Source organism: Emydura macquarii, unplaced genomic scaffold (genome assembly GCF_026122565.2).
Source record: "Emydura macquarii macquarii isolate MOO-44397 ecotype Brisbane River unplaced genomic scaffold, CSIRO-AGI_Emac_v2 contig_1876, whole genome shotgun sequence".
NCBI lineage: Eukaryota > Metazoa > Chordata > Testudines > Chelidae > Emydura > Emydura macquarii.
The window spans coordinates 25,533,880-25,558,920 of NW_027132013.1; the positions used below are offsets into that span (position 1 = coordinate 25,533,880).

The 25,041-nt window shown below is 45.2% G+C and overlaps 1 protein-coding gene across 1 annotated transcript in view; it reads right to left on the bottom strand.

The window, feature by feature from the left end:
- Positions 1-25,041, bottom strand: part of BUB1B (BUB1 mitotic checkpoint serine/threonine kinase B) — a 44,289-nt gene that overhangs the window by 13,812 nt on the left and 5,436 nt on the right. Inside the window, exons 7-20 of the mRNA XM_067558009.1 lie at positions 24,722-24,921; positions 23,021-23,115; positions 20,930-21,156; positions 20,222-20,334; positions 18,889-19,034; positions 18,510-18,562; positions 17,987-18,097; positions 17,644-17,728; positions 17,103-17,205; positions 13,503-13,789; positions 11,310-11,497; positions 1,472-1,618; positions 467-579; positions 9-170 (exon numbers count right to left, since the gene is read on the bottom strand). Coding sequence (XP_067414110.1) covers positions 9-170; positions 467-579; positions 1,472-1,618; positions 11,310-11,497; positions 13,503-13,789; positions 17,103-17,205; positions 17,644-17,728; positions 17,987-18,097; positions 18,510-18,562; positions 18,889-19,034; positions 20,222-20,334; positions 20,930-21,156; positions 23,021-23,115; positions 24,722-24,921 — 2,030 coding nt within the window. The remainder of the gene's footprint in view (positions 1-8; positions 171-466; positions 580-1,471; positions 1,619-11,309; positions 11,498-13,502; positions 13,790-17,102; positions 17,206-17,643; positions 17,729-17,986; positions 18,098-18,509; positions 18,563-18,888; positions 19,035-20,221; positions 20,335-20,929; positions 21,157-23,020; positions 23,116-24,721; positions 24,922-25,041) is intronic.

Genomic DNA, 25,041 nt, shown 5'->3' on the forward strand with positions numbered 1-25,041 from the left:
GCACTGACCCAGAGAGTAAAGCGATTTATCTCCCTATGCAAAATAGCACAGCCATCCAGGTATAAGAAACAGCTGCAGTTCTCACTGAAGTTTTGGTCAAAGTCAGTACTCAGACGCTCTTGCAACTGGAGTGTGATATAGAAATCCCAAGGCACAGGCTGAGAATACACCTATAAAAAAAGGTACATTTAAAAAAAAAAAAAAAAAAAAAAAGCAGTATGAGTTAGGGTTGAAGTAAACTTAAATGCTCATCCACACATACTGCTCAGGAAGTCTCTTCTCAATGTTCTGAGAAATCAGACTACGGAGAGCCAGAACTGCTATTCTATAGCAAGAGCAAGGTGCAAGATCTAAAATAATTTTCTACTCCAAATTCATTCATCTGCCATGACCAGATTTTACTCCACTGAGAGCTGATAGTTCTAACTTTTTAAGGTTCAGGTGTGCATATGGTGACAGGTCCTACCTTTATTGCAAACCCCTTTGCATCTAGCTGGGCACAGTTGGATAGGACACCAAAGAACATCTTGTAGTCTTCATTGGTCCAGTATTCCCGTTTTATGCAGTAAATTTCACTCCCTATTGTCAAAGTTTAAGTTTAGAAGAGATCACTTCAAATACATGTATGGAGAATGTGGCAAATTTCTGTGTTATTTTTATGACAAATATGAATGATTATTTCCCCATTCACTTTTGAATTTGGCCTATTAGGACTGAAGAGGTTGGCCATGTAGGCATATCTAGGTTGGTGTGAAAGAACTGTCAACATATGACTGGGAGTTACAATGGAAGACCAATGACAGGACATTAACCAAGGCAAGTAGAACATTTGAAAATTCTGTTTCATGCCCTAATTATGCTGAACTGGGGTGTTTAAACCGTACTAAGAATTCTGCTGCCCAGTACAGCAGGAGATACTTGAATCCTGGATGCTTGCACAAGACAGGCTGAGTGGACTGCCCGTATGGACATGCCAGTTTTGCTTTTCCATTCTAATCTAAGGACCCTAAAATACTGTTATTCCAGTATTTATTAAACTGGAATTTAAAAAAAAAAAAAAAAAGAGTGCCCTGCATTGCTGAAAATATCTGCTGGTTGCATAGCTCCAACAGGGGTAAGTCTCTGAGAGGAGCCTAAACTAATTTAGGCTCACTGAAGTAACCATGGTGAGAAAGCAGTGTTGAAGTCAGAGGGCCCAGTTTAGAGCTGTAAGTCTCTCCCTTGCAAAAAAAGTGGAGGTGTAGGGCTAGTGGTAACTGGATATACTCCCAGAGAGACTGTACAAAGGTTGCCCATTTGGATCCATAACATGTCCAAATTAAGATCTCTAGAGCAACATGCTACACATGAACTGCAATATCTAACTTCCAAGTTATTTTTCAAAAATTTACAGTTAAGTTTTTCCCTTCAAAGTGGATTCCAAAGCCAGTTTGAATAGAATCCCAGCACAGTAGGGTCTCTTACTGCTTACCCAGCTCTATTTCTTTCTCCAGCTCCATCACAGGCATTGACCCATTCTCTAAACAAAAATATGGAGAATTACTCAATGAATCCGGCAGAGGGTCCAATAACCTTCTGCGTTGCTCTGCATTCCACAACACTTGAAGAGTGTCATCATCTAGAAAAAAAAAGTAATATAGAGTTACAGCTGGGTGGGGTTCAGATGTAGATTCTGTCTACAAAGCCAGGAGTTGTGATTAGATTAGGGAACTTGGACATCATGAGACTTTGCTTATATTCCTACTCTGCTACCGATCTTTTGCAATATCACTTTGGGCAAGTCCACTAACCTCTTACCCATGGTTTCTTCTTCTGCTAAGTGTACAGAGTAACACTTACTCACCTGTGAAGGTACAGTAGACCCTCAGAGTTACATACGCCTTGGGAATGGAGGTTGTTCATAAGTCTGAAATGTTCATAATTCTGAACAAAACATTATGGTTCTTTCAAAAGTTTACAACTGAACATTGACTTAATACAGCTTTGAAACTTTACTATGCAGAAAAAAAGCTAACCATCTTAACTAACCATTAACCATCTTAATTTAAAGAAACAAGCACAAAAACAGTTTCCTTACCTTGTCAAATTTTTTTTGAAAAACCCAAAAAACTTCCCCATTATATTTCTAGTAGTTTACGTTTAACGTAGTACTGTACTGTATTTGTTTGGGTTTTTTTGTCTCTGCTGCCTGATTGTGTACTGCCTGTTCCAAATGAGGTGTGTGGCTGACCAGTCAGTTTGTAACTCTAGTGTTCATAACTCCTAGGTTCTACTGTACTTTGAGATTCTGGGATGAAAAATACTAAATAAGTGCAGATCATTTCATCAAGGCTTGGGTCAAGTTTTGTACTTCTTAAAAACCAAGACTTAAAACTAGGGTTTATTTGAGTTTAGGTGCATTTATCTGAACACCATAAAATCCAGCCAGGACATGTTTCTAGAATAGATCAAGTTTGTGAATTTTTAACTAAAATATTTACTGGAAATTAAACCCTTCTTCCAGGCCATGAAAAAACTAAAAAAGGTTGCAGATGAACTCATTCAGTCACATCTACCCATAACAGCGTTAGTTTGTTTATAGTAAAGTTGGGGCCACTAAACCACTTTGAACGGTCATGAATCTAGACATTTTCTATTCTACAGAGAAAGTATACAGGAAGAGTGCAGAGATAGGGGCTGAGATTCCTCCTCCCACCCACTGGAATATAGAGAAAATTCGGAGGGGGGGGGGGGGAAGGGTGGGGCGCGCGTGAGGAGGAAAGAGATCCGATCTCATTCAATAGTTCTTTTCAAACTGAAACAGTTTGAGAGAACTAAGAAGAGAGAAAAATTGACCATCTATGATTAGGAATAATTCTATACAACCGAAGAACGAGACTGAACTAGATGATTTTGAATAAAGTCTCCCCTGATAAACATGCATAGCCATACAGATCTAAGGGCCTTTTAAATATTAAGCTCCAGAAGAGCATTCAATATTTTTCAGTGTTCTACTAAGCTCACTGGCACCAATTCTAATTTATGCTTCCAAAAAACAAGGTTACTTACCAGTAACTTATGTTCTTCGAGATGTGTTGCTCATATCCATTCCACTATAGGTGAGTGCACGCCACCCTGCATGGTTCCCGGAACTTTTTTCTCCTTAGCAGATCCCGTAGGGCCGGCTCTGGTGCCCCCTGGAGTCCCACATGCATACCATGGTATATGAGGCACTGCCGGCCCCTACAGTCCCTTCTTTCTGCCAACTCCAATAGCAGGGACGGAGGGTGGGTTGTGGAATGGCCATGAGCAACACATCTCGAAGAACATCAGTTACTGGTAAGTAACCTTGTTTTCTTCTTCGAGTGATTGCTCATGTCCATTTCACTATAGGTGATTAACAAGCCATACCTTTGGTAGTGGGCCGGAGCTACCAGTGAGCTGCCCTCAATACGGCTCTGCCAAATCCAGTGTCCTCACTCACCTGCTGGATGATGGCATAGTGGACCACGAAAGTATGCACCGACAACCAGGTGGCAGCTTTGCAGATGTCCTGCAGGGGCACTCTCTCAAGGAAGGCTGTAGATGAGGCTTGAGCTCTGGTTGAGTGCACTGTGATGGTTCCTGGAAGTGGCACCCTTGTCTGCTCGTAGCAGAACCTGATGCACGATGTAATCCACGAGGAGATGTGCTGGGTGGAGACAGGTGACCCTTTCATCCAGTCAGCCACTGAGACGAAGAGCTGCGCCCATTTCCGGAACGGCTTTGTACGCTCGATGTAGTAAGCCAGGGCTCGTCTCGCATCCAGCGAATGCCATCTCCTCTCCTCCTCCAAACGATGCGGTTTTGGAGACCCTCCTAGCTGAGGTAATGGCCACCAGTAAGGCTCTCTTCCATGAAAGGATGAGCAGAGGGCATGAAGCCATAGGTTCAAAAGGGGGCCCTGTGAATCTCGAGAGGACCAGGTTGAGATCCCATGGAGGCACCGGGTTGTGGACCTGCAGGTAGAGCTTCTCCACCCCTTTCAGGAACCCGACCGACATGGGGTAGGAGAACAGGGATCTCCCTTCTAGCAGCTGGTAGAAGGCTGAAATGGCCACCAGGTGAACCCTCAGCAAGGCCAGTGCCAGACCCTGGAGCTTTAGCTGGAGCAGATTCCTATTCAGGCAATCCTGGGGTGTGAGGCGTGGCAGAATACCCCGGGACTCCGCCCAACAGGTAAACTGCCTCCACTTAGCCCGATACGACCTGTGTTGATGGTTTCCTGCTGCCTAGCAGGACTTGTTGGACCTGCATCGAGCAGGCGCTCTCTCCCTCCGTCAGCCACAGATCCTCCAGGCTGAGGTGCAGGGAGTCCAGATCCAGGTGCAACAGGCGACCATAGCCCTGGGAGAGAAGGTCGTGCCACCTCAGGAGCTCCACGGGCGGGGCGATCGAAAGGTCCAGCAGCATGCTGAACCAATGCTGTCTCGGCCAGGCCAGGGCGATGAGTATCACATCCACCCAGTCCCTCTTTATTTTCAAGAGAAAATTGGGCAGGAGTGGAATGGTGGGGGGAAACGCATACATGAGGGCTCCCATCCAGTCAATGAGGAACGCGTTGGATATTGATCCGGCCTCGCGACCCCAGAGCGAGCAGAACCTCAGGCACTTTGTGTTCCAGGCTGACACGAATAGGTCCAATTGGGGAACACCCCAGTTCTGGAAGATCAAAGCCACAACCTCCAGGTGCAACGACCAGTCGTGGCAGGGTAGAAATGACCTGCTGAGGCGATCCGCCTTGTCATTCCTCACTCCCGGGAGGTGAGAGGCACTCAGGTGGAAGTCATGCCTCACAGCAAAGTCCCACAGGCGGATGGCTTCCTGGCAGAGGGCTGAGGAGCACGCTCTCCCCTGCCTGTTTGCAGCCATGTTTTATATAGTGTTGTCCGTCAGCACCTGCACCATCCTTCCCGTCAGGAATCAGAAGAACACCTTGCACACTAGGTGAACAGCTCTGAGCTCCTTCACATTGATGTGCAGGCACCTCTCCTCCCTTGTCCAGAGCCCAAGTGCCTAGGCTGGCACTGATGTGAGCTCCCCATCCCACATCCAAGGCATCGGAGATAAGGGTGACCAATGGGACCTGTTCCCTGAATGGGACGCCCTTCATCACTGCCCCGGGAGTCCACCATCAGTTTAGGGAGGCTAGGACTGTGACCACCTGGTCCAAGGGGTGTCTGCTCGGCACATATGCCGAGGCCAACCACGCCTGAAGCAGCCGAGCCTCAGCTGAGCAAGCCTCACTACGTATGTGCAGGCCGCCATGTGGCCTAACAGCTGTAGGCAGTGCCTGGCTGTTATTGTGGGGCACTGGTGCAGCTGGGAGATGATGAGAGGCCATCGCCTCGAACAGTGGTTGAGGGAGGAAGGCTCTGGCCTGGGAAGCGTCCAGGGTGGCCCCACTGAATTCTGTGCGCTGCACTGGGGTTAGTGTAGACTTCCGTTCGTTTGTGAGCAGTCCCAGCCTGCTGCACATAGAGCAAGTGAGGGTCACGCTGTCATGCACATGGGACCTGGACCTGCCCCGATCAACCAGTCATCCAGGTAAGGGAAGATTTGCATACCTCTTCATCTCAGGTGGGCAGCCACTACCGCCATGCATTTGGTGAATACCCTAGGGGCTGACGAGAGGCCAAATGATAGGGCTGTAAATTGGTAATGGGCACCAGCCACCGTGAAACGGAGGAAACGCCTGTTGCTGGGAAGGATAAACACATGGAAGTATGCATCCTTGAGGTTGAGAGTGGCATACCAATCTCATGGATCCAGGGAAGGGATAATGGAGGCTAAGGAGACCATGCAAAACCTGAGTCATTTGATGTATTTGTTTAGACGACACAGTTCCAATATGGGTATCAGATCTCCCCCCACCCCCTTCACCTTGGGGATGAGGAAGTACCTGGAATAGAACCCCTTCCCTTTTCTGTCTTGGGGACCATTTCCATTGCCCCCTTGTTGAGAAGTATGTCACCCTCCTGCAAGAGGAGTTGCTTATGAGAGGGGTCCCTGAAGACGGATGAGGGGCAGGGGGGAGAGGTTGTCGGAGGGCGGGGGGTAAGATGTAAACTATAGGGCATAGCCCCGAAGGACTATCCCAAAGACCCAGTGGTCCAACATGATGTTTGCCCATTTGGCGTAGAAGGGCCTTAATCTGTCTAGGAAAGGGCGGGGTGGATCCAAGGGGCGGCAGAGGGGTGCCACCCTCGGGCACACCATCAAAATTGCCTTTTCCAATTGCCCAACCCCTTGGGGAGGGCCGAGGACAAGCTGGGGGCTGATTTCACCTTCTAAATCCCCCGTTTCTATCCCTGCTCCTGTAGGGCTGGAAGGGTCTAGGCCAGTGTTTCTCAATTAAATTTGGCCACGGAACCCTTTTGAACTCCATAAATAATTGCGGAAACCCCCAAACTCTTAGCAGTCTTCAAATGTCGAAATAAGCAAAGGTCAGCATTTCTCACTTAAATTACACTTACACTGGATACCCTCCGCCGGAAAATCCGAGACATCTTCCCTTTTTCAGTGGCACAGAGAACAGCTGCTCTCAGCGGCGCGGAGAACAGCTGCTCTCAGAACCCTAACAGTGCTCCCGCGGAACCCCAGGGTTCCGCGGAACACCAATTGAGAAACACTGGTCTAGGCGCAGGCCTTGGTTGCTGCTGCACCTGGGACCGTGACTGCCGCCTTAGGGTGTGTACAGGCCCAGGGAGCGACGCGTCCTTAAGACCATACAGCTTCACATCGCTCCGATCCGAAAACAGGCCCAACCCATCAAAGGGGAGGTCCTGAATGGACTGCTGCACCTCCTGGGACAGCCCCGAAGATTGCAGCCATGAGCACCGTATCATGGCAAAGGCCCTACCCACTGAGTCTGCAGTGTCACTGGACGTCTGTAGCGCCACTCTAGCCACCATGACTCCTTCATCCAAGACAGTGGAGAAGTCTGTGGCCTGGTCCTGGGACAGGGCCTCAGCAAACCGGCTGAGGGAGTCCCACAAATTAAAATTGTACCTGTCCAGTAAGGCCTGATGGTTGGCAATCCTGAACTGCAGGGCTGTCGTTGAATAAACCTTCCTCCCAAAAAAGTCTAGTTTTTTGTTGTCCTTGTTTTTGGGAGTGGACCCTGGTTGACCCATTGGTTGGCTGCATCAACTACTAGGGTTCCCGGGACCAGGTGGGTGAATAGATACTTGAACCCCTCAGCCGGGACATACTTTTTTTGGCCACCCATGATGTAGGGGTGACCGAGGAGGGACTCTGCCACAGGTCCTTGACAATTTTAAGGACCCTGTCATGGACTGGGAGAGCCACCCTTGCTGGGGCAGCTGCTGCCAGCACATTGAAGAGAGTATCCTCATCCTCCTCTAACTCTTTAACCTCCAGCCCTAAGTTAGAGACCACCCTCTCAAGCAGCTCCTGGTGCACCCTGAAATCTTCCAGTGGCACCATGTGGTCCCTAGAGACTGCCTCGTCCAGGGAGGAGGAGATCTGCCAAGGTGCGACCTGTGGCTGTTCCCGCCCCCCCCCCCCCACCCCATGATGGTCGGGGGCACCCAGGGAGGGTCCCTCCATGAGGTCCGATTCCTCGTCTGAGGAATGATGTCTACAGGCTTTGTCCAGTGCGGGAGGCACAGACTGAACCCCCAATGAGAGGATGGAATGTGGTCCCCGTCCCACCTGGATGCCCCATGGGTCCCAATAAGGCCATTGCTGCAGCCATTGGCCCTCTGGCCAACCAGTAGCTGGCTATGCCACCGACTGTGGCACCTCATGGGGGCAGCGGCTGTCCTTACGGCTGTCCCGACAACTGCCCCCCTTACGGGACCCCAAGCCACTGGAGCAGCTGTGCCGAGCCCTCCCTCGGTCCTTGATGCTGCTCCATGCCGGGGAATGCCATCTCGACGCCTCCGACTTCAAGGACGACGAGGACCTCCTCTGCGAACGGTGCTGGTGAGCGAAGGCGTGTTCTGAAGAGCTCAATGTACTTGAACGCCGTCTCGGCACCGATGACTTACAGTGACGTTTGCCCTTCAGTGATTGGGATCGGTGCTGCTCAGAGCTTCATGGTGCCAAACCCAACTCCAGTGACCAGGTTCTGTGTCGGGGACCCCGCGGTACCGGATCATTTGACAGCAACTGGGTTCTGCGCCACGCAGGCGAATTCCTCGGTGCTAGGCTCTCCGACAGCGTCCAGGTTCTGTGCTGCCTACGGTGCGGGCAAACTCCTCGATGCCAGGGATCGGGAACTGGAGCTGTCCAAGCCCAGCCTGGCGGACCTCGACCAGTGCCACCTTCTGGTCTGCGCTGCCTCCGATGTCAGGGACCAACTTCGGTGCCGAGAAGGGGACACGTCCTGAGTCGACACAAACCAGCTCGACAATGCCAACCTGGAGTGACTGCTAGGGGAGCGTCCTCGCTCTACCCCCGGTGGCCATCTGGTGGGAGACATTTCCATCCTTACCAGGGGTCTCCACCGCCCTTCAGGGGAACCCAGCACAGGCTCGCCCCAGGACACTGGCCCCTTCTCCCTCAGTGGGGGGGGGAGGGGCGGAGGTGGCGTAGGCAAGGCCAGCAAGACTCTTGCCGCCTGAAAAGCCTCCGGTGTCGATGGCACTGGCAGGGGCACTCTCCCACTCCCAGGAGTCCAGGGAGGCTTCCTGCCCAGAGATGCCAGCACGGGAGAAGACTCAACAGCCGTACTTGATGCATCTCTGCACTCGACCCTGCCCTTACCGGCGGCATAGGGGAGTGTCCGCGCTCCGTGCGCTGCCTCCTCTTCTGCACCGGTGATGTTGCTCTGTGCCGAGTCGATGTCGGTGATGGCAGTGCACTCTGCACCGAGGATACACTCAGCGCTGAGGTAGATAGGGATGGCTCGGATACCGGGAGGAGCATTACCTCCATTAGCAGGGCTTTTAACTGGATCTCCCGGTCCTTCTGGGTCCGCGGTTTAAAAGCCCTGCATGTTTTGCATTTGTCTGTCCTGTGCTCTTCCCCCAGGCACTTAAGGCACTGATCATGGGGGTCGCTGAGCGGGAAAACCTTCCTGCAGGAGGCACACAGCTTAAATCCAGGTGACCGGGGCATAGCCCAGCCACTCTAAGCCCCTCAGGGGCTTCTATCTAACTAAACTGAACACTACTTAACCACTACTTAAACTAACTAAGGACTACGAATAACAAAGAGTTCAAACAATGGGGAATGGTACTTGCAGAGGGCAAAGCTAGTTCCAGCAACCATCACAGGCGGAAAGAAGGAACTGAGGGGCCGTAGGGCCGGCAGTGCCTCATATACCACGGCATGTGTGCGGGACTCCAGGGGGCACCAGAGCCAGCCCTATGGGATCTGCTAAGGGGAAAAAAGTTCCGGGAACCATGCACGGTGGCGTGCACTCACCTATAGTGGAATGGACATGAGCAGTCACTCGAAGAACAATATTTTTATCACTCTGAAAATAGTGCGTCACAAAGAAAACTTTTGGAGGCCCAATCCTGAGATTATTAAACTTCCATGGGAATAATTGAGTTTTTACTCAACAACTATTCAGTAATTATACTAATAATTCAGGAGCTACCACGCCTCAGTCATTTGGAGTGAAATTCACTTTTTGTACCTTCATTATAAGGCAGTTTTTCAGGTGGACGATCTAAAGATTTAGGCTCTGATCCTGCATACTAAATATGCATGGATGAGCCCTTATGCCCATTCAGAGCCCCCAACTTCACAAGGGATTCTACACAACTGGAAAAAGCTGCTTGTGTGAATCTAATTTACTGTTTTAAGCCACAGTCCTGTATCTAGTTTTAATGTAACTTGCTTAGGAACTTAACAGGAATGCAAAGGTTACAACTACAAAGGTTTTCCTTAGAAAAAAATTGATATTTCCTGGATTCATTTGAAATATTTAAAAAATATATCTTATCTTGACAGGATTCTTTTCCCATCCACACGGTCATCCCACATCCTGGGAATGCCTTTTAAACAGTGATGCCTAATTCTAGAATCAGACAGTGATCACAAAAGGCTTACTAGTAACAGACTTTGGGTATGTCTATGCTGCAGCTAAAAACCTACAACTGAATGTTGTAGATGTTTGAGCTTGGACTGGAGCCCAGACTCTGGGACCCCATGAGACATACCCTAGATGACCTATGCCAACAGAAGAATGTTCCCAATAGCATGCTAGTAAATTTACTACCCACTGACTGAAGAGTAACAAGCAACTTAAATGCTTCTGCCTAAAATCAATGGAAGATATGGATGCTCAACACCTTTGGAAATATAGCCACTTTATATGAATTTAGGTATCTAGCTATCCAGACCCAATTTTGAAAGTTTTGGCTTACTACAACACGAGATTACTCTGACTCTAGAAGTGTCGTTATAGCCATGTCAGTCCTAGGATATGAGAGAGACAAGCTGAGGTAGGGTAATATCTTTTATTAGACAACTTCTGTTGGAGAGAAACACCCACCCACCCCTCTTCTTAAGATATCTTTCCCAGATCTGAAGAGCAGTTCTGTGTGGCTTTAAAGCTTGTACCTCCCCCTCATCCCACAATAGAAGTTGGTCACAAAAGATATTATCAGATATCACAGTTTGTGTTTTCCATACCAACAAGGGAAGAAACAGTCAACTTCTAGTTCTGATTCTAAGAGCACAATAGTTGAAGTGGGACTTAAAGGGCAAGTTTAAGGCCTGAAATTTCCAAAATAAGTTTACTAGATTTCAGGTTGGATGGTGGCCTTTCAATATCCCAAACTATGGCACTTTGACTACTTTCCTGTAAAGACTGTTCTAGAGCCTAAAAGATCTTTCCTATAAGGATTGTCTACCAAGAGTTATTTATTCCAGAATAAATAAACTCTGATTTATTCCAGAATAAAAGGATCCACACAAGGAGCTAATCAGGAATAGTTAATGCACTTCAAATTCACATCTACCTTATTCTGGAGTAGCTTTCATGTGTAGAACAGCCCTACATTTTACATTTCTTAACTTCATCCCATTACTCTTAATTATATCCCATTATACTATCTTAAATGATGATCCCTCTTCCCCCTCAATATTTAGATCTTTCAAAATTTGTTTTATGTATATACCCCACTTACTTAGCCTAGTTATAGAATCGCACAGCCCACTGCATAGACTTGAACTTATAAAACCATAAAGTCAATGAGACATTTACACAAAAAACAGAGCACAATACAGGACCTACATACTGAAGAGACTGTAGATGAGTTCAAATCTAAGACACCCTGTCTCAACTGAAATTCAGACTTGGTACTTACTAGTAGGGTCTTCACTGCCTCCAGTGTCACAAGCCATTTCAACAGGCAGACTCTGAGCCAATTCCAGTTTCTCAGGGATATGCAGGTATTTAATAGTGGAGATGTGTGTAACAGAGGAAAGAGAGGCGCCTGAGGAAACAGAGGAACCAGAGGAGTGGGTGTCTTCCTGACTTGCTTCCATAATTGGGCTGTAAATGAGAAGACTATTAGCTACTCAACCTTCCAGCTGCTGTGGTGCATAAATGCCATGCCCTTAGCTACAGAAGTATGCCAGACATCCCCAGACTACTCTAGTAAACCAGTGTTTCTCAACCTCTTAAATAGCAAGTACCCCCTAACTTATTAAAATTTTAATAAGTACCTCAACACTCAATTTTCCACAGGATTTTATACTTACAGACTAATGTGAGCCATATGTTGGAAGAAGGGCTAAGTATACAAGCCATGATATGACAGATGTCAGATCTAATATGGGTAGGGTTACCACCTTTACACCAGGGGTGCACAACTCAAATATGTACCTGGGCTAGAGGTGATGTTGGCCAAAGCTAGGAGGCTTTGAGCTGCATGCCAGTGCTGGGGAATATAAAGAGCTGTGCCAAATTTCAGGCCATAGATTTGAGAGGAGGAAGGCGTGAGAGAGAGACAGGGAAGGAGGGCAAGAAAGAGAGAGAGACAGACAGGAAAAGAGGGTAAATGGTGAAATCTGAGGCTGCCATAGCTGTCAGCTAGAGCGTGAAATTGACAAGTTTTCTGGGCACTGGGTTTTGAGACAGGGTGGGGACTGCCATGTGAGCAAGTTGAAAGCAGCTGCTGCCTGGCTGCCAGCCCAGGAGGTGGGCAACTACCACCCAATCCGAGCTGAAGCAGAGGAGGCTTCCACGCCAGCTGGGACCCAGGGATGTGGGCAGGCAGCTGCTGCCCGTCTTCAAGCCAGGGCAATGGAGGCTGTCCCTCCGCTCAGAGCCGGGGCGAGGGTGGCTGCCACCCAGCTGCGAGGCCAGCTCGCAAGACGCAGGAGACTACCACTGGGCTCCCACATGGGAGGTGGGACCTGGCAGGAAGCAGAGGGCTGCCGCCCACCTTCTCCAGAAGCTGGGGGCTGCCGCTCGCTTCCATCTAGGAGCTAGGACTGGGTGGGAAGCAGGCTGCTTCTGCCCAGCTTCCCCAGAAGTTGGCAGCTGCCGCCTGCCTCCCCTTCCCTCTGTTTTTCCCCGGGTACCCCGTGTCTCTGGGGGTACACATACCACAGGTTGAGAAACTATGTAGTAAACAATGAATCAATTCACAAGCCCTTCTCATCCTGAAATGGAGATGGGACTAGCCCTCATGAGTGGAACCATTAATATATTAACAAGTATAACATGAATTGGTTATTCTCCCTTAATCATTTTGGTTAATTTTACTCTAGCTTTAATTATTTTAGGCACATAGAGCATGAAGTTAAGCATTCCAGCAAAGTTGTAATTGTTGGCTGAGCGCTAAATTCTCTTTATTGGTGTAATATCTCCAAGAATGGCAAAATGCAACCCAAATCCTGGATTAAGCTGGAAAAATAATGTGTTAAGTACACCCAGCTCTACTAAGAATATATGTTATACCTAATCTTGGGAAAGAGAAGAGAGAGACTCCCAACAATCAAAAAGACTCAAAACCAGGAAAAGAGGTTATAAGTAGAGCCCTGCAAATCTGTGGATATCCACTTTATGTCCGGGAATATCAGTGGACCATTTCTTGCACAGTGCATTCAGATGATGACAGAAGTCAGGACCTCTGACTTCTGGGGCAAGGCTGGAGGAGCTGCCAACCAGGGGTGCAGGAAACAGCTGATCAGCTGTTAGGCTGCTGTCAAGGCCCAACAGTTGATCAGGTGGTAGGCAGGAGGGACAGTTGGAGGGTGGGCTTATCCCTGGTAGGCAGGAGGGCGGGGCTCATCAGCTAATCAGCTGTTAGGCAGGGCTCAACAGCTGTTTGGGATGTCAGGGGCTCAATAGCTGATTGAGGGCTGCTGGCTCCAAAACAGCTGATGCCAATGCAGATAAATCTAAAAGAGGGAGGGCGGATTGCAGGTCAGGTGAAAGTTTATTCCTGCAGATGTGGATTGGATGCAGATCCACATATATTTGTATCCACACAGGGCTCTAGTCATAAGGTATTTTGCTCTTGATGGAGATATGATCCACAGAGAATTACCTCAGTTTCTTAATGCAAAGAGTTTCATTGTAGATAGCCTCACAAACAGGGATTTGCTGGCTCAGAGATGTGCTTTTAGGCTCTGGACACTCTTCCTTCAGGGTACTCTCTGGATCAGTAGGAGGTTGGATTCTCTGTGCCACTATGCCATGGAAGGGAGTTGATGCCAAGTGGGCCGCCCTAACAAAGTCACAGGTATCTTCTGGGCTGGGGCAAAGTGTTTTGTTCTTGTAGGAGCCGGTCACAATTGCATCTTCAGACAAGGGTTCAATTCCATGGAGCTCATCCTGAAACAAGTAAAAAACAGAACAGATTGGGTGACAATTACCACCTAGCCCCTGCATTTTTAGTTTTTGGTCTTGAACAGTTTCCATTAAAAAGCCTGTGACACATAAAAAGCCTCTGAAGGCATCTATCTCATGCTACTCTCCAACACAAAAAGCACTCACACATAATGACTTGTTACTCATTCTTTAGCTTCCTTCCTGAAAACTTACACATGGAAGACTACTAGATGGCATTTGTTGATTAATAATTTAAACTGTATATCATTCTGCCAATTTATTCGCAAATATACAACTAAAGTTTGTCTTCATTTTAATTTTTAAACCCAGATCACCTCCTCCAATGCACTCTGACCCCTTTCTCACGTCTCTTCCACTTCATACTATTCCCATAACCAGTCCAGTCACCTGATCATCCCCTCCTCCCACTGCACAATCAAAATGTGTATTTCTCCCCCCTTCTGGCTCTTCTCATCTTGGATTAAAGGTATCTCTGGCACAGGCTTCATATGCTCCTCCTATATCAATGTTAATTCCAGTTGGGTAACTGAGTTTTGCCTACCTAGATTTATCTCATTTCTATTAGATATGGTATTTTCTTTCTGTCCGGAGCTAGTTTAACATAGTGTTGCTGTGAACGGTTTAAAAAAAACAAAAAACCTTACTACCTTTCAACTCAGAAGTGGGTGAATTTCAATGACTAGTAAAGTGATCACTGAATAAAATTTATTTCCATCTGAAGCGGTGTACGTTCTGTAGACATTATAGAAAGTTAAAAATCAAAAAGTATGTCAAACATTAAAATCCTTCCCAACTCAAAACAAATCAGCACTAAAAGCCACTAATGCCTCCTGATTTCCAAAGTCCTAAAGATCGCCTCAATAATCATTCTCCAGCTCCTTGCAACCTTTGACACAACCAGTCTCCTATTTCTCCTTGAGTCCTCAATTTCTTTGGACTTCCAGGACTATCTATTCTTGGTTCTCCTATCTCGCTGATCAAGCCTTCAAGATTTCCTCAGTCCTCCTTTTTGGACATTATTCCTGAGATAATTCTGCACCACTACATGGTCCCGCACAGATTTCTTTCCTTCCCCACAGAAGAATGCTTCTCCATCAGAAAGTCAAAGTCACAAAACTGGTTATGTGCCCCCCTGCCTCTCTCCAGCATGGTGGTGGGGAGCACTAGCCACTGGCTGCACAGAGGAGAGAGATCACCCTGCAGCCCCAGCCCCTGGGACACAGACTCAGGGGGAGGCTGCACCTGATTCTGACATAGCAGAAGGGCCAGACCTGCCCCAGAGAGCTATATCCTAGGGGGGAGGAAAGACAGAAGGGTGATCTCCCACCTCCATGCAGCCAGCAGCTTATGTTCCCTCTGCCATGTTGGAGCCTCCACATTTATTTACCGACAAATAAAATTTAAAACAATTTTTTTTTGTGGCGCAAAATTCTCTCTGGAGTAGGACATGCCCTAGGGCAGTGGTTCCTAACCTTTTTACTAAAGGTGACCCACCAAATGTATTTTTGTCTTTTGGAGACCCCTATTATTCCTACTTCCTCATCTCCCCTTCCGTCTCCTCCTCCCTTCCTATCCCTCTAGCCCCCTGCTCCTCCCATGACCCCTTTGCTCTTGCTCTCCCGATCCTACCCCCTAGTGCAGCCCCAGCTGGCCCCTTTCCCCCCCATGGCCAGGCCACAGTCCCCACCAGGGTGCTGTCTGCTTACTAGCTCCAGCTGCTTCCCCTGTACTGTTGCTGCTTCCTAGATTCTGCTTTCCACTCTGCTGCCTAGAGGAAGTGAGAACAGGATCCAGGCAGCAGCAGCATGAAGGAAATGGCCTCTAGGCAATTAGCAGGACAGAGAAAGGCTGCTGACTGACTGCTCACTGGCTTTGGCTGCTTCCTCTGTGCTGCTGCTGCCAACACCGCCTGGATCCTGCTCCCAATGTCATTGCCTGCTGCTCTGGGTAAACAGGAACAGAAGGGGACATTCCCAAATTGCAGGTTGTGTAACACTGACCTAAAGGCCAAGCCTTGATCCTTGCCATTAGCCTTCTGGTTGCCCACATCTACAACCATTGTTTATCATTTTTATCCTTTCTGCCTCCCATACTGTACAGGCTCCCATACCTCCTCAGAGATGTCTTACCACTTACAAATGACAAACACTGAAATTCTGATCTTTCTTTCAAAAGTATTCGCTTCCTACTTTCTCCATCATTGGTGACAAATCCAGTTTCATTCCTATTGCTCAAAATTACAACTTTGGAGGGTCTTTTACTCTTCCCTTTCCTTGATATCTTGGTTCTCACCAAATCTAAATGCTTTTTCCTCTATCACACTGCCAAAAAAAAAAACATTCAGCCAAACTCTGGTTCACATCATGGTTCTGTCTCATATGGACTATGGTAGTCTTATCTACTCAGTTTTTATGGATATTCACTTTTCTGCTCTTCAATCTATCCGACGTTCAGTCTGAATCATATGCCATCCTAATTATATTTTCCTCTCCTCAAATCCCTTCACTTGCTCATTACCTACTTCTGCATAAAAGTTCAAACTCACCTTGACTGCTAAGACACTACTCAACTCTGTCCCCTGCCTTATCCTTCACTCCTCACTTCATACCTTTTCTCTTCTCTGTTTCCCTTCTTGCCCTATCACCTTTATCTCTTTTCAATTCCACTTTCTAAGCTCAGAGTTATCCTTCTCATGCATCAGCTGTCCTCACTCTGCCCACTTCTTTAACCTTGTTTTCGGTCACCAACTTCCATTTCTGTACAGTATCCTTCTCCTCCCTTGCCCTGTATCTCACTCCTTACTTTAAAATCATCAGAACTTTTATGATTTGCTTGCAATACAAGTCATTTTTGTTCACTTCAATCCTCCCTTCATCTACATTCCATGTTTGTCCAATTTGACTGTAAACTCTGAAACAAGGGGTAGGTCTGTTAAAGTCTTATGGCACTATTTTAATGACCATTACTTATAACTGCATGATGCTTTAGGGGTTTTTTTTGTTTTTTTTTAAAAAACGCATTCCTCACCCCATAAAAGCTGCACTCATCTCCTGATCATCCACCTCCCAAGATAAGGCTAAAAGAACAAACAAGTCTTGCAATGTGATCTGAAGGTCACTCCAGGGGCTGGCAAACCAGAGAGAAAAACCATGGATCCCTTCCTGAAAGTATGGAACTGCTAGTTCCTATCAACGGCTCATCAGTTCAAACACTTCTATCACACCATCACCAAGTTCGGCAACAGCGCATTCTACACCTCCTCCTCCAAGAGCTGATAGAAGAAATTTCTCCTTACGCAGACTTCTGATGGTATGTTTTCCTTGGCAGTGATACTATCTGAAGGTTTACGAATAGCAAGAGGACGTCGGGCACTTTTCTGTCGGTGGCCTGCAGGATGACTAAATGAAAAGGACATTGCATTAAATATTTACATAAATAACTGTTGCTCTCCAGAGGCTTATTTACTTTGCTTCCTTTTAGGTCAAAACTACAAACCAACACAATAAACTACTTATCAAGGAGAGAGACAATCTTGTTAAGGTGGTATATTGGGGGGAAAGGGGCAGTGCTGTGCACCGCAGGGAGGGAAGACAATTGTGTGAAATTATGAAAGGAAAGATTTAGGATGAATATTGGGAAATTTTTTCCTGAACAGGAGGTCATAGGCAGTGGAGTCTCCCAAGAGCAGTGAAGTCTATGAGATAAAACTAGACAATGTATAAAAAGGGATACTATCACAAGTAATCCTGCTGGTAGAAGGAGTGGCCTGGGGGTAGTCTAGGCAATTAGGTGTTTTACTCCTTCCAACATAGAGAATCACTGAAAATGTATATAACCTGGCATTTTGGTTTTCTGAAGCAGACGATTCATCAAATATGGAGAAAAACTTAGTAGGATCCAGTGAAGGAGGGAGATCTGCATCTGGAAGAGAAAACAGACTGGGTAACAGACATATTCCCCTGCACTGCACACACGATGCTGCTTAAGACCTACCTAAGACACAGCTCAAAGTGCCTGTCCTAACAGGATGCATGCTTAAAAGCACCCTATTTAAAACACAATACTGGCTCATAGCATTAAGATAGTTTGGTTTTGCCATGTTAAAGAAATTCGGAAGATAAAAGCATAATTCTTCATGAGCCAGTCTGCTCGGTCTAGAATTTTCTTTATAGCTTGTACCTTTTTTCTTAAGTCTGTTCTCAACTTTCTGCTCATCCTGGTCATCCTCATCATCCAAAAACACATGGTCTCTCTGGATTTCTGAGCACACAGCTAGAGGCTGGGTGACCTCTGTCAATAAAGAATAGTAATCTCACTTCTGACTGTCAAGAAATGAGTAGAATAGACAATGTTTGAGAAAAGGTATTCTCTCAGCTACTACAGTCCAACTGTAGAATACTATCAACTTCTCCAGAAGGCACTCTAAGGTATCAGTCTCAAAAACAGTATGAAACACTAGAAATGTACTAAGGAAAAGGAGGAAGGATCCTCAGCTACTAGATCTGAAAGTCTCTTTAAATAATCACATCTCTTAACCAACAGAACACTGAGCATGCGAGGCCCTTGAACAAGACTAAAGCCGTTTATGATTAGCATGTACTTTTCATTATTCTAATCCACAGTTATTTGCTATTCATTTGAATGACCACTTCACATCGATACAGCCTTCTCCCAAAATGATATCAATGCAAACAAAACTTACCCTCGGAACAAGGCTGTTCATGCTGCTGAGCATTTTCTGCCAACTGGGACTCACTGTGAACAAGATATAGGCAAGTTTTTATACATGCAGACGTGCCCCAACTAGACTTGGTAGATGAACAAGCCAAACACAGCCAGCTGTAAACACACTAAAATGGTTATTCTTCCTCAGACAAATTATTAAAATCCTCTGAAGATAGATCTCTGTGTTAGCCTCTGCACAGAATCAGGTATCAGGGTATATTTGGAAGGAGGAGATTGTTTTTCCAGAAACTTGGGGAAAGAACTAAGCAGGCTTCCCAGCAAGTGACCCATACTTAAAAAAAATTAGTGAGGTACAATCTCTCCACCTCCTGCTCCCAAAGCAAATCTCACACTACCTTTGCAAGTGAGGTGGTTTCTTCACAAAAGATTCTGTAGTGAGTGCTACTTCGCTGGAGAACACAACTCTTTCGTGTGCTTTAAGAGGCTCTGAAACTCCAATCAAAACCGATTCCATTCTTGCAGGCTTCCTCCTCTCTGTTGGCTGTGACCCTCAAAGGGGGATGGCAGAGGGGAAAGATAAAGCACTCAGTGAGCGAATTGCAAGCCATATTACACCAACTTCCAAAACTGCACAGGATAGCAATAGTTTTGTGTGTAGTTAAAGGCAGGGTTAATTGATCAAGAATTTAAATAATTATTTCAATCAGAAAGCAGAAAGCTGATTTAAAACAATTTTAATCACATTTCCTGTTTGCATTTTATTTTTCTAAAGAAAGGTTCATTCTCATTTGGTGGTATAACATGCTGATTTTATTATTTACAATTAAATATAGTTTTTACACTAAATTTGGTACTTGGTTAGCCAGGAGGATACAGCATAACTACACACATTTATTTGAGCAATTACATAGCTTGATATAGAAATTAAGAGTAAGAATAAATGTAAGTTTTCATTGTTAGAAAGTGTATTTACTAGATAACTGTGTATTCATAATTTGTGTCAAGCTGCATTTGAATGGAAGTTCAAATTCCATTTAAAAATGCACAAACAGCTTGTGTGTGTGTGTGTGTGTGTGTGTTAAAAACTACCTTAATGCATTGGATACATAAAGGAAAAAAAGTGGAAAAAAAAAATCTCTTAAGCTTTTCAGCAAATTACTAACATTTGGAAGAAAGTAAAACACTAACGTTCACGTCACTGTTAGGATTGAAAATTATATAAAATTTAAATTTAGTGCAGCATATGGACATATTATGCCATATTTATAAAGCTTGACACCAAAGGTTAAAGATGTTTTCTCCTAATTCAATATATAAAAAGCAGCCTTTAAATAAGTTAGTGGTGGGCTCTTTCATTTAGTATATTTTTAAAACAATTTTAATAGAAGCTCAGGCCTTAACATAGGTTATTAAATTTAGTTTTACATTAGTTTACTTTTAAAATAATTTTTTTTTTAATCTGATTTTTTTTTATTTAAAGCCATTAATTTTTATCCATCCTAGTTAAAATAAACTGAAAAAGATACAAAAATATTTCTCTCATCTTTCCGTTATTAGGGTGGTGGCCTTATGAATTATTTATACCAAAAGATGTAAGTATCCCTTCAGAGTAAGAGGAAGGAAACAGTACTAGCCAGATAAAAACAGAGGAGTCACTGTTCCATTAGAACTTACATTTGTGCTGATAGCCTACCTGTATAGAGGGCAAATAAACAGGAAAGAAGTTACCTGCTCAGATGGTCTCTGCTGCTGGTCATCATCTTTCTCTTTTAGCTTCTTCTTCAGCTCTTCAATCCTCCTCTGCATCTCTGCTGTCTGCTGAGCTATAGCCTGAAACTCCTCTAAAAAAGGAAAGCCTAATTAAAGTATCATGTATTCCTTATAAAGTAACCTGTAACCAAGTCCAAACTCTGCACTCGCCCACTAACAGACACCACATCCTCTTGTAAAGAAAAAATATTTCCCCACCCTACTTCCCAGGGAGTGGTATTTATTTAGGCTATTAACAGAACCAAAGAGGACTACGTAGGGTAAAAAGCCCATTTGTCAAACAGATCCACTTAAATCTCTGCTTTCCCTGGATAAGCCCCTGTAGTAGAGGCAGATAACACACATTCCTGGGAACAGCTTGAGGAGGAGTGCTTCACCCACAATGGTTCACCTGTTAACACTGAGGAGCCAGCGAACCTCTTTTTCCCCTCCCCATCCCATTAAAGACCTCCACATAAGTCTTCTCCATAGGTTTGTATCTTCTTGGTCCTCTGTTGCTGGTTTTCTAAACTTAGCATCAACAGGTGCTAAGCGACAGTCACACCTGCTGCTTTGCCTTCACCACTAGCAGCAGCAACAAGGGAGGCTGCCATACCTAAGGGAAACCTCAAGTGTAGTTTTCTGAATCAATCTGAAGAAACTTCAGGTCATTCCATTGATTCATACCTTCCCTTTTCTTTTTTGCTTTCTTTCTATATATTTCAGCTCGGATCTCCTCCAAGGAGAACTCCTCTACTCCAGCGTAAACTCGCTCTTTACAGTACATTGCCATTTCTTTCTTCTCCTGAGCGTCCTGTTGATGGTTTTGGACCCGTTGTAGTGGATCCTCTTCCTTCCCAGGCTTCCGAGCACTTAAAACACGATTTATGCTGGGCTCAATTTTGCAGGGAGTACTAGAGAACAAGAGATAGTTAACACTCAGCACATAGCCTCAAGAATGGGGAGCATGGAAAAACTGAAAGGATCCAGTTAAATTCAGTACAGCCTATGGGCAACATCATCAGCTCATGAAACAGAAAATGCAAGAGGAATAAATGGAATGGAACTGCAGAAAAAGTGCAGATATTCATAACTGAGCACCTAACGGTAAGTGGTAATGATGAACAAAAGCACCAATAAGGCCCAGCCAAATAGTATACAATATGTGTTATAGCATGTGTATGTTCTGGATTGGGAGTTTTTGCCTTTAGCCTCCAGAGACCCTTCTGGATATATTTGCCAACTGCAGCTTCCTGTCACCAATCACCTGCCCTATTTTGTTATCTAAACAAGAAAAGTAAACCTTAAAACAACAGCTCCAACCTCTACCACTCCCAGCTAATGCAGATCTATGAACTGAATTTGTGAAATCTGTTTAACTCTGTGCAAGATGATGCTTACTGAAATTCTAGTAGAGAGAGTTCTGTAGAAAAGATCCTAATGTGGAGAGTTAAAATATGTTAGTATCATCTTAATGTGAAAACTTAACTGAGACACAACTGAGGCCAGCATGTAGATTGTGAAGCATGAAAAATATAGGCTCCACAGCTGGGTTTGGGCAATTTGTTAAAAAAATCAGCTAAATCTATTTAGGGCCCTTGACTCAAAAGCTTTTAATTGTGTTTTTCACTCTGTCAACATGGTTCCAGTTAAACTCTTTCAAACTGAGTTTGGTTGACCAATGCCCAAAGCATGGACGGAACAAGACAGATTTGTCTAGGCTGTTCCCATAAGATATAGTCTCATCCAAAATGGCTGGCTAAACCATTTACAAAGTAAATTTGGGTGAAACCATGCTTAAGATGTTTCCCGATTCCCTTTAAACATAAGTGTAGGCAGGGCCATACTGTGCAAACAGCAAAGGTTCAGTTTATACTATAGGCAACAACCATGTCAGGGAACCCAACTATATAGCACCACGTGACTTTCACAACAGGTAAGACATGTTAATGTCTTTAGATAGACAGGACCTTGCCTTGTTAGAAAGGTGTTCCTGGATGATGATACACTTTTGGACACAGCTAGGTAGCATGGTTCAAGGACATGGCTTAGATTCCATGCACAACATACAAAACTATGAGCATAGCTACACAGTGCAGTAGTGCACACCAGGGGGCTGTGAATTCTAATGTGCATCAACATTTTGAAGACCCTGATGGAGCACACTAAAAGTTCCCTAGGGCGCATTAACGCAGTACTGTTCACACCTCTCTGCACCGTGTAGACAAGCCCTTAGAGTCACAGAAAAAATCTGTGCTATAACCAAGCCCTTGATGCGGTTGCTTTTGTATTCTACACAGTCAAAAAAGAAGCAGTGTTCCACCACCTTCCCTATTGCAAGATACAGTTATGCTTGCCACAGCTACCACCAGTCACATTCTCCAGAAAGTAAACATCTAGTATTTTTTTCCTCCTGTATGAAGCAATAAAAACATCAGGGGCATTTACAGGCATTTTAGTGAGCAATGCACAAGTAGCAAGTTATTTTCAAGCCAAGTGACATACTCCACCACACTTGTCATGGAAACTTTTTGAAAGCTTTTTTCAAAACAAAACCTCTTTTTAAGTTGACTCTTAAGTTCCCCAAAAAAACACTAGGAAACATAGCTACAAACCCGGGTAAGACTTGGACTGCTCCCTACCACCACACAGACAAGAAGGCTATAAAACTTACAAAGTAGACTTTTGAGAGTTCAAGGCAGCTGTATCCTTCTCCCCAACGCAGCCAGCTCGCACTACGAGCCTTGTCAGGATAAAAAAAAAAAAAAAAAAACTCACATGACTTGTTGCTGTGCAGACTCCTCCACATATGGGGTAAAACTGGGCAGCATACAGGGCACCTCTGCACCAGAGTTCATGTTACCGTGAGGACGCTGAGTAAGCAGAAACCCAATGTTAAAATAAAATTTAAAGCTGCTGAGACACCTTCCCCCCATAGCCTGATTTGTTCTCCTTATCCTTCTCTGCCTAGACTTTGATGTCTGCAATGACAACCCAGCCTTAATTCTTAAAAATCCTGCATCCATAAAAACCCAATACTTCTCCAGCGCTTCAGTTTCCTTCTGCTATGCAGTCAAGTTACATATTTCCAAATGGCCATCAATGCTTCAAAAAACAGCAACACTTACCCTTTCTCCAGGTCTCCAGATATTCCATAAGGATGCCTGCCCAGCTGGACATTCTAATTTCTACTCCTATCTCATTTCCAGAGATGCTGTAGTCAATACCTTATTTTGTCAATACCTTATTTTTCCCACTTTTCGCCTCAGGTTACCAAATTACTTCAGCAGCAGCATCTCTGTTCTCAGCTAACTGTCTCCTGACTTCCCCATTTCCTCCCTTGCAGATCATGAACAGAAGGACCTATCGAGTTAGCAACCTTTATTTCCCTGGATTTAATTATAAGCTTCAGATTCTGTCAACCACATCCCATTCACTTGGGCAAACAATCTAGCTATGCAACAGCTTTTCTCTTAATCAAATTGCCCTTTAACTAGTGGCAATTCTTTTCTCTGAGTTCCCATAAATTCAGTCCTTTGCTCTTTCTGCTTTTTCCTTCTCAGTTGTTTCATTTCTAACAGTATTCTTAACCACTTTCACACGGATGACGCTCGGGTGGTCATAATTTCTACTGCCCTTTGACTCTTCCACATCTATTCTCTCCATCTGTCCTAATCATGTCACTCTGGTACTGGAGCAACTGAGGTCATAAGTGTCTATATAGACAAACTTTTGACTTAACTTCAGCTGCCCTCAGCTAACATCTGAGACTAAACTGCTTCTTTTCAGAGAGGCACAGCCTGAAACCCAACCTACCACCTGCCTCTCCCTATCCATCTGCAAGCCTCCGTCAATTGCTAGAGTACTGCCTCAATGCAACTTCTCAGACCAAAAGCATCAAGATGGTATCATCATCTTGACTGTCACCACTCCTAAGTCTCAGCTCTCCAGATAGCAGACCCATGGAATGTTATTGACCATCTTCCCATGCATATAAAGCAGCACCACATTCTCAAGCTGTTCCACAGGTTGTGCTGTACTAAACCATTTTAACCACAGCTAATTAATCTTCTGCTTTGCTCTCATCATATATAATGGACTAACAACAACAAAAAACCACACACACATATATACACCCCCACCCCCAAACTTCCTTCCCATCCCTTTTCCTACCCCACCCTGTGTCAGCTTCTCTTTCTTAATTCCGTGCCACCCCTAGCTCCATAATAGGGTATGAAATCTCTTCTGCTGCACCTTCTAGTTAGCAAGAATTAGACACAGCATTAATTTGTTGAATAAATTCACTGATTCAATGGCATGGGGAGCTTTCTTATAACTCAATGGAGCTATGGGGCTGTGAGTAGAGACAGGGAGATTTTATAGGAAGCTATAGAAATAGCCTGGCTTAGCCTCAACCTAAGCTTTCTTCCTTTTGTTTTGTTATTGTTATGCGAGTTACCAATAAAGCGAACTCCTTACCCTGCCTGAGTTCCAAGGTCCTGCCTTCAGTTCGTTCTCCTTGGCCCTTCCTATTGGGGGTGCTGCCCATGGCTGTGGTATATGTATAGGAAGCTCAGCTCCAGAGACTGAAGCTGCGTTTTCATCAAACACAGCAAAATTTGGGCCATTTGACACCTGTTGAGAGGTTGAATTCTGGAGGCTTTGGCCTCGGTTTGGGGCTAGAAGTAAATAGGAGATAAGTTGTAAAAGAACAATGCAATAACACAACTACAAATGTCTGCTATTTGCCTACTATACTCAAGCATATTTTTAGCATCACAAGATTGCTGGTTGTCAAT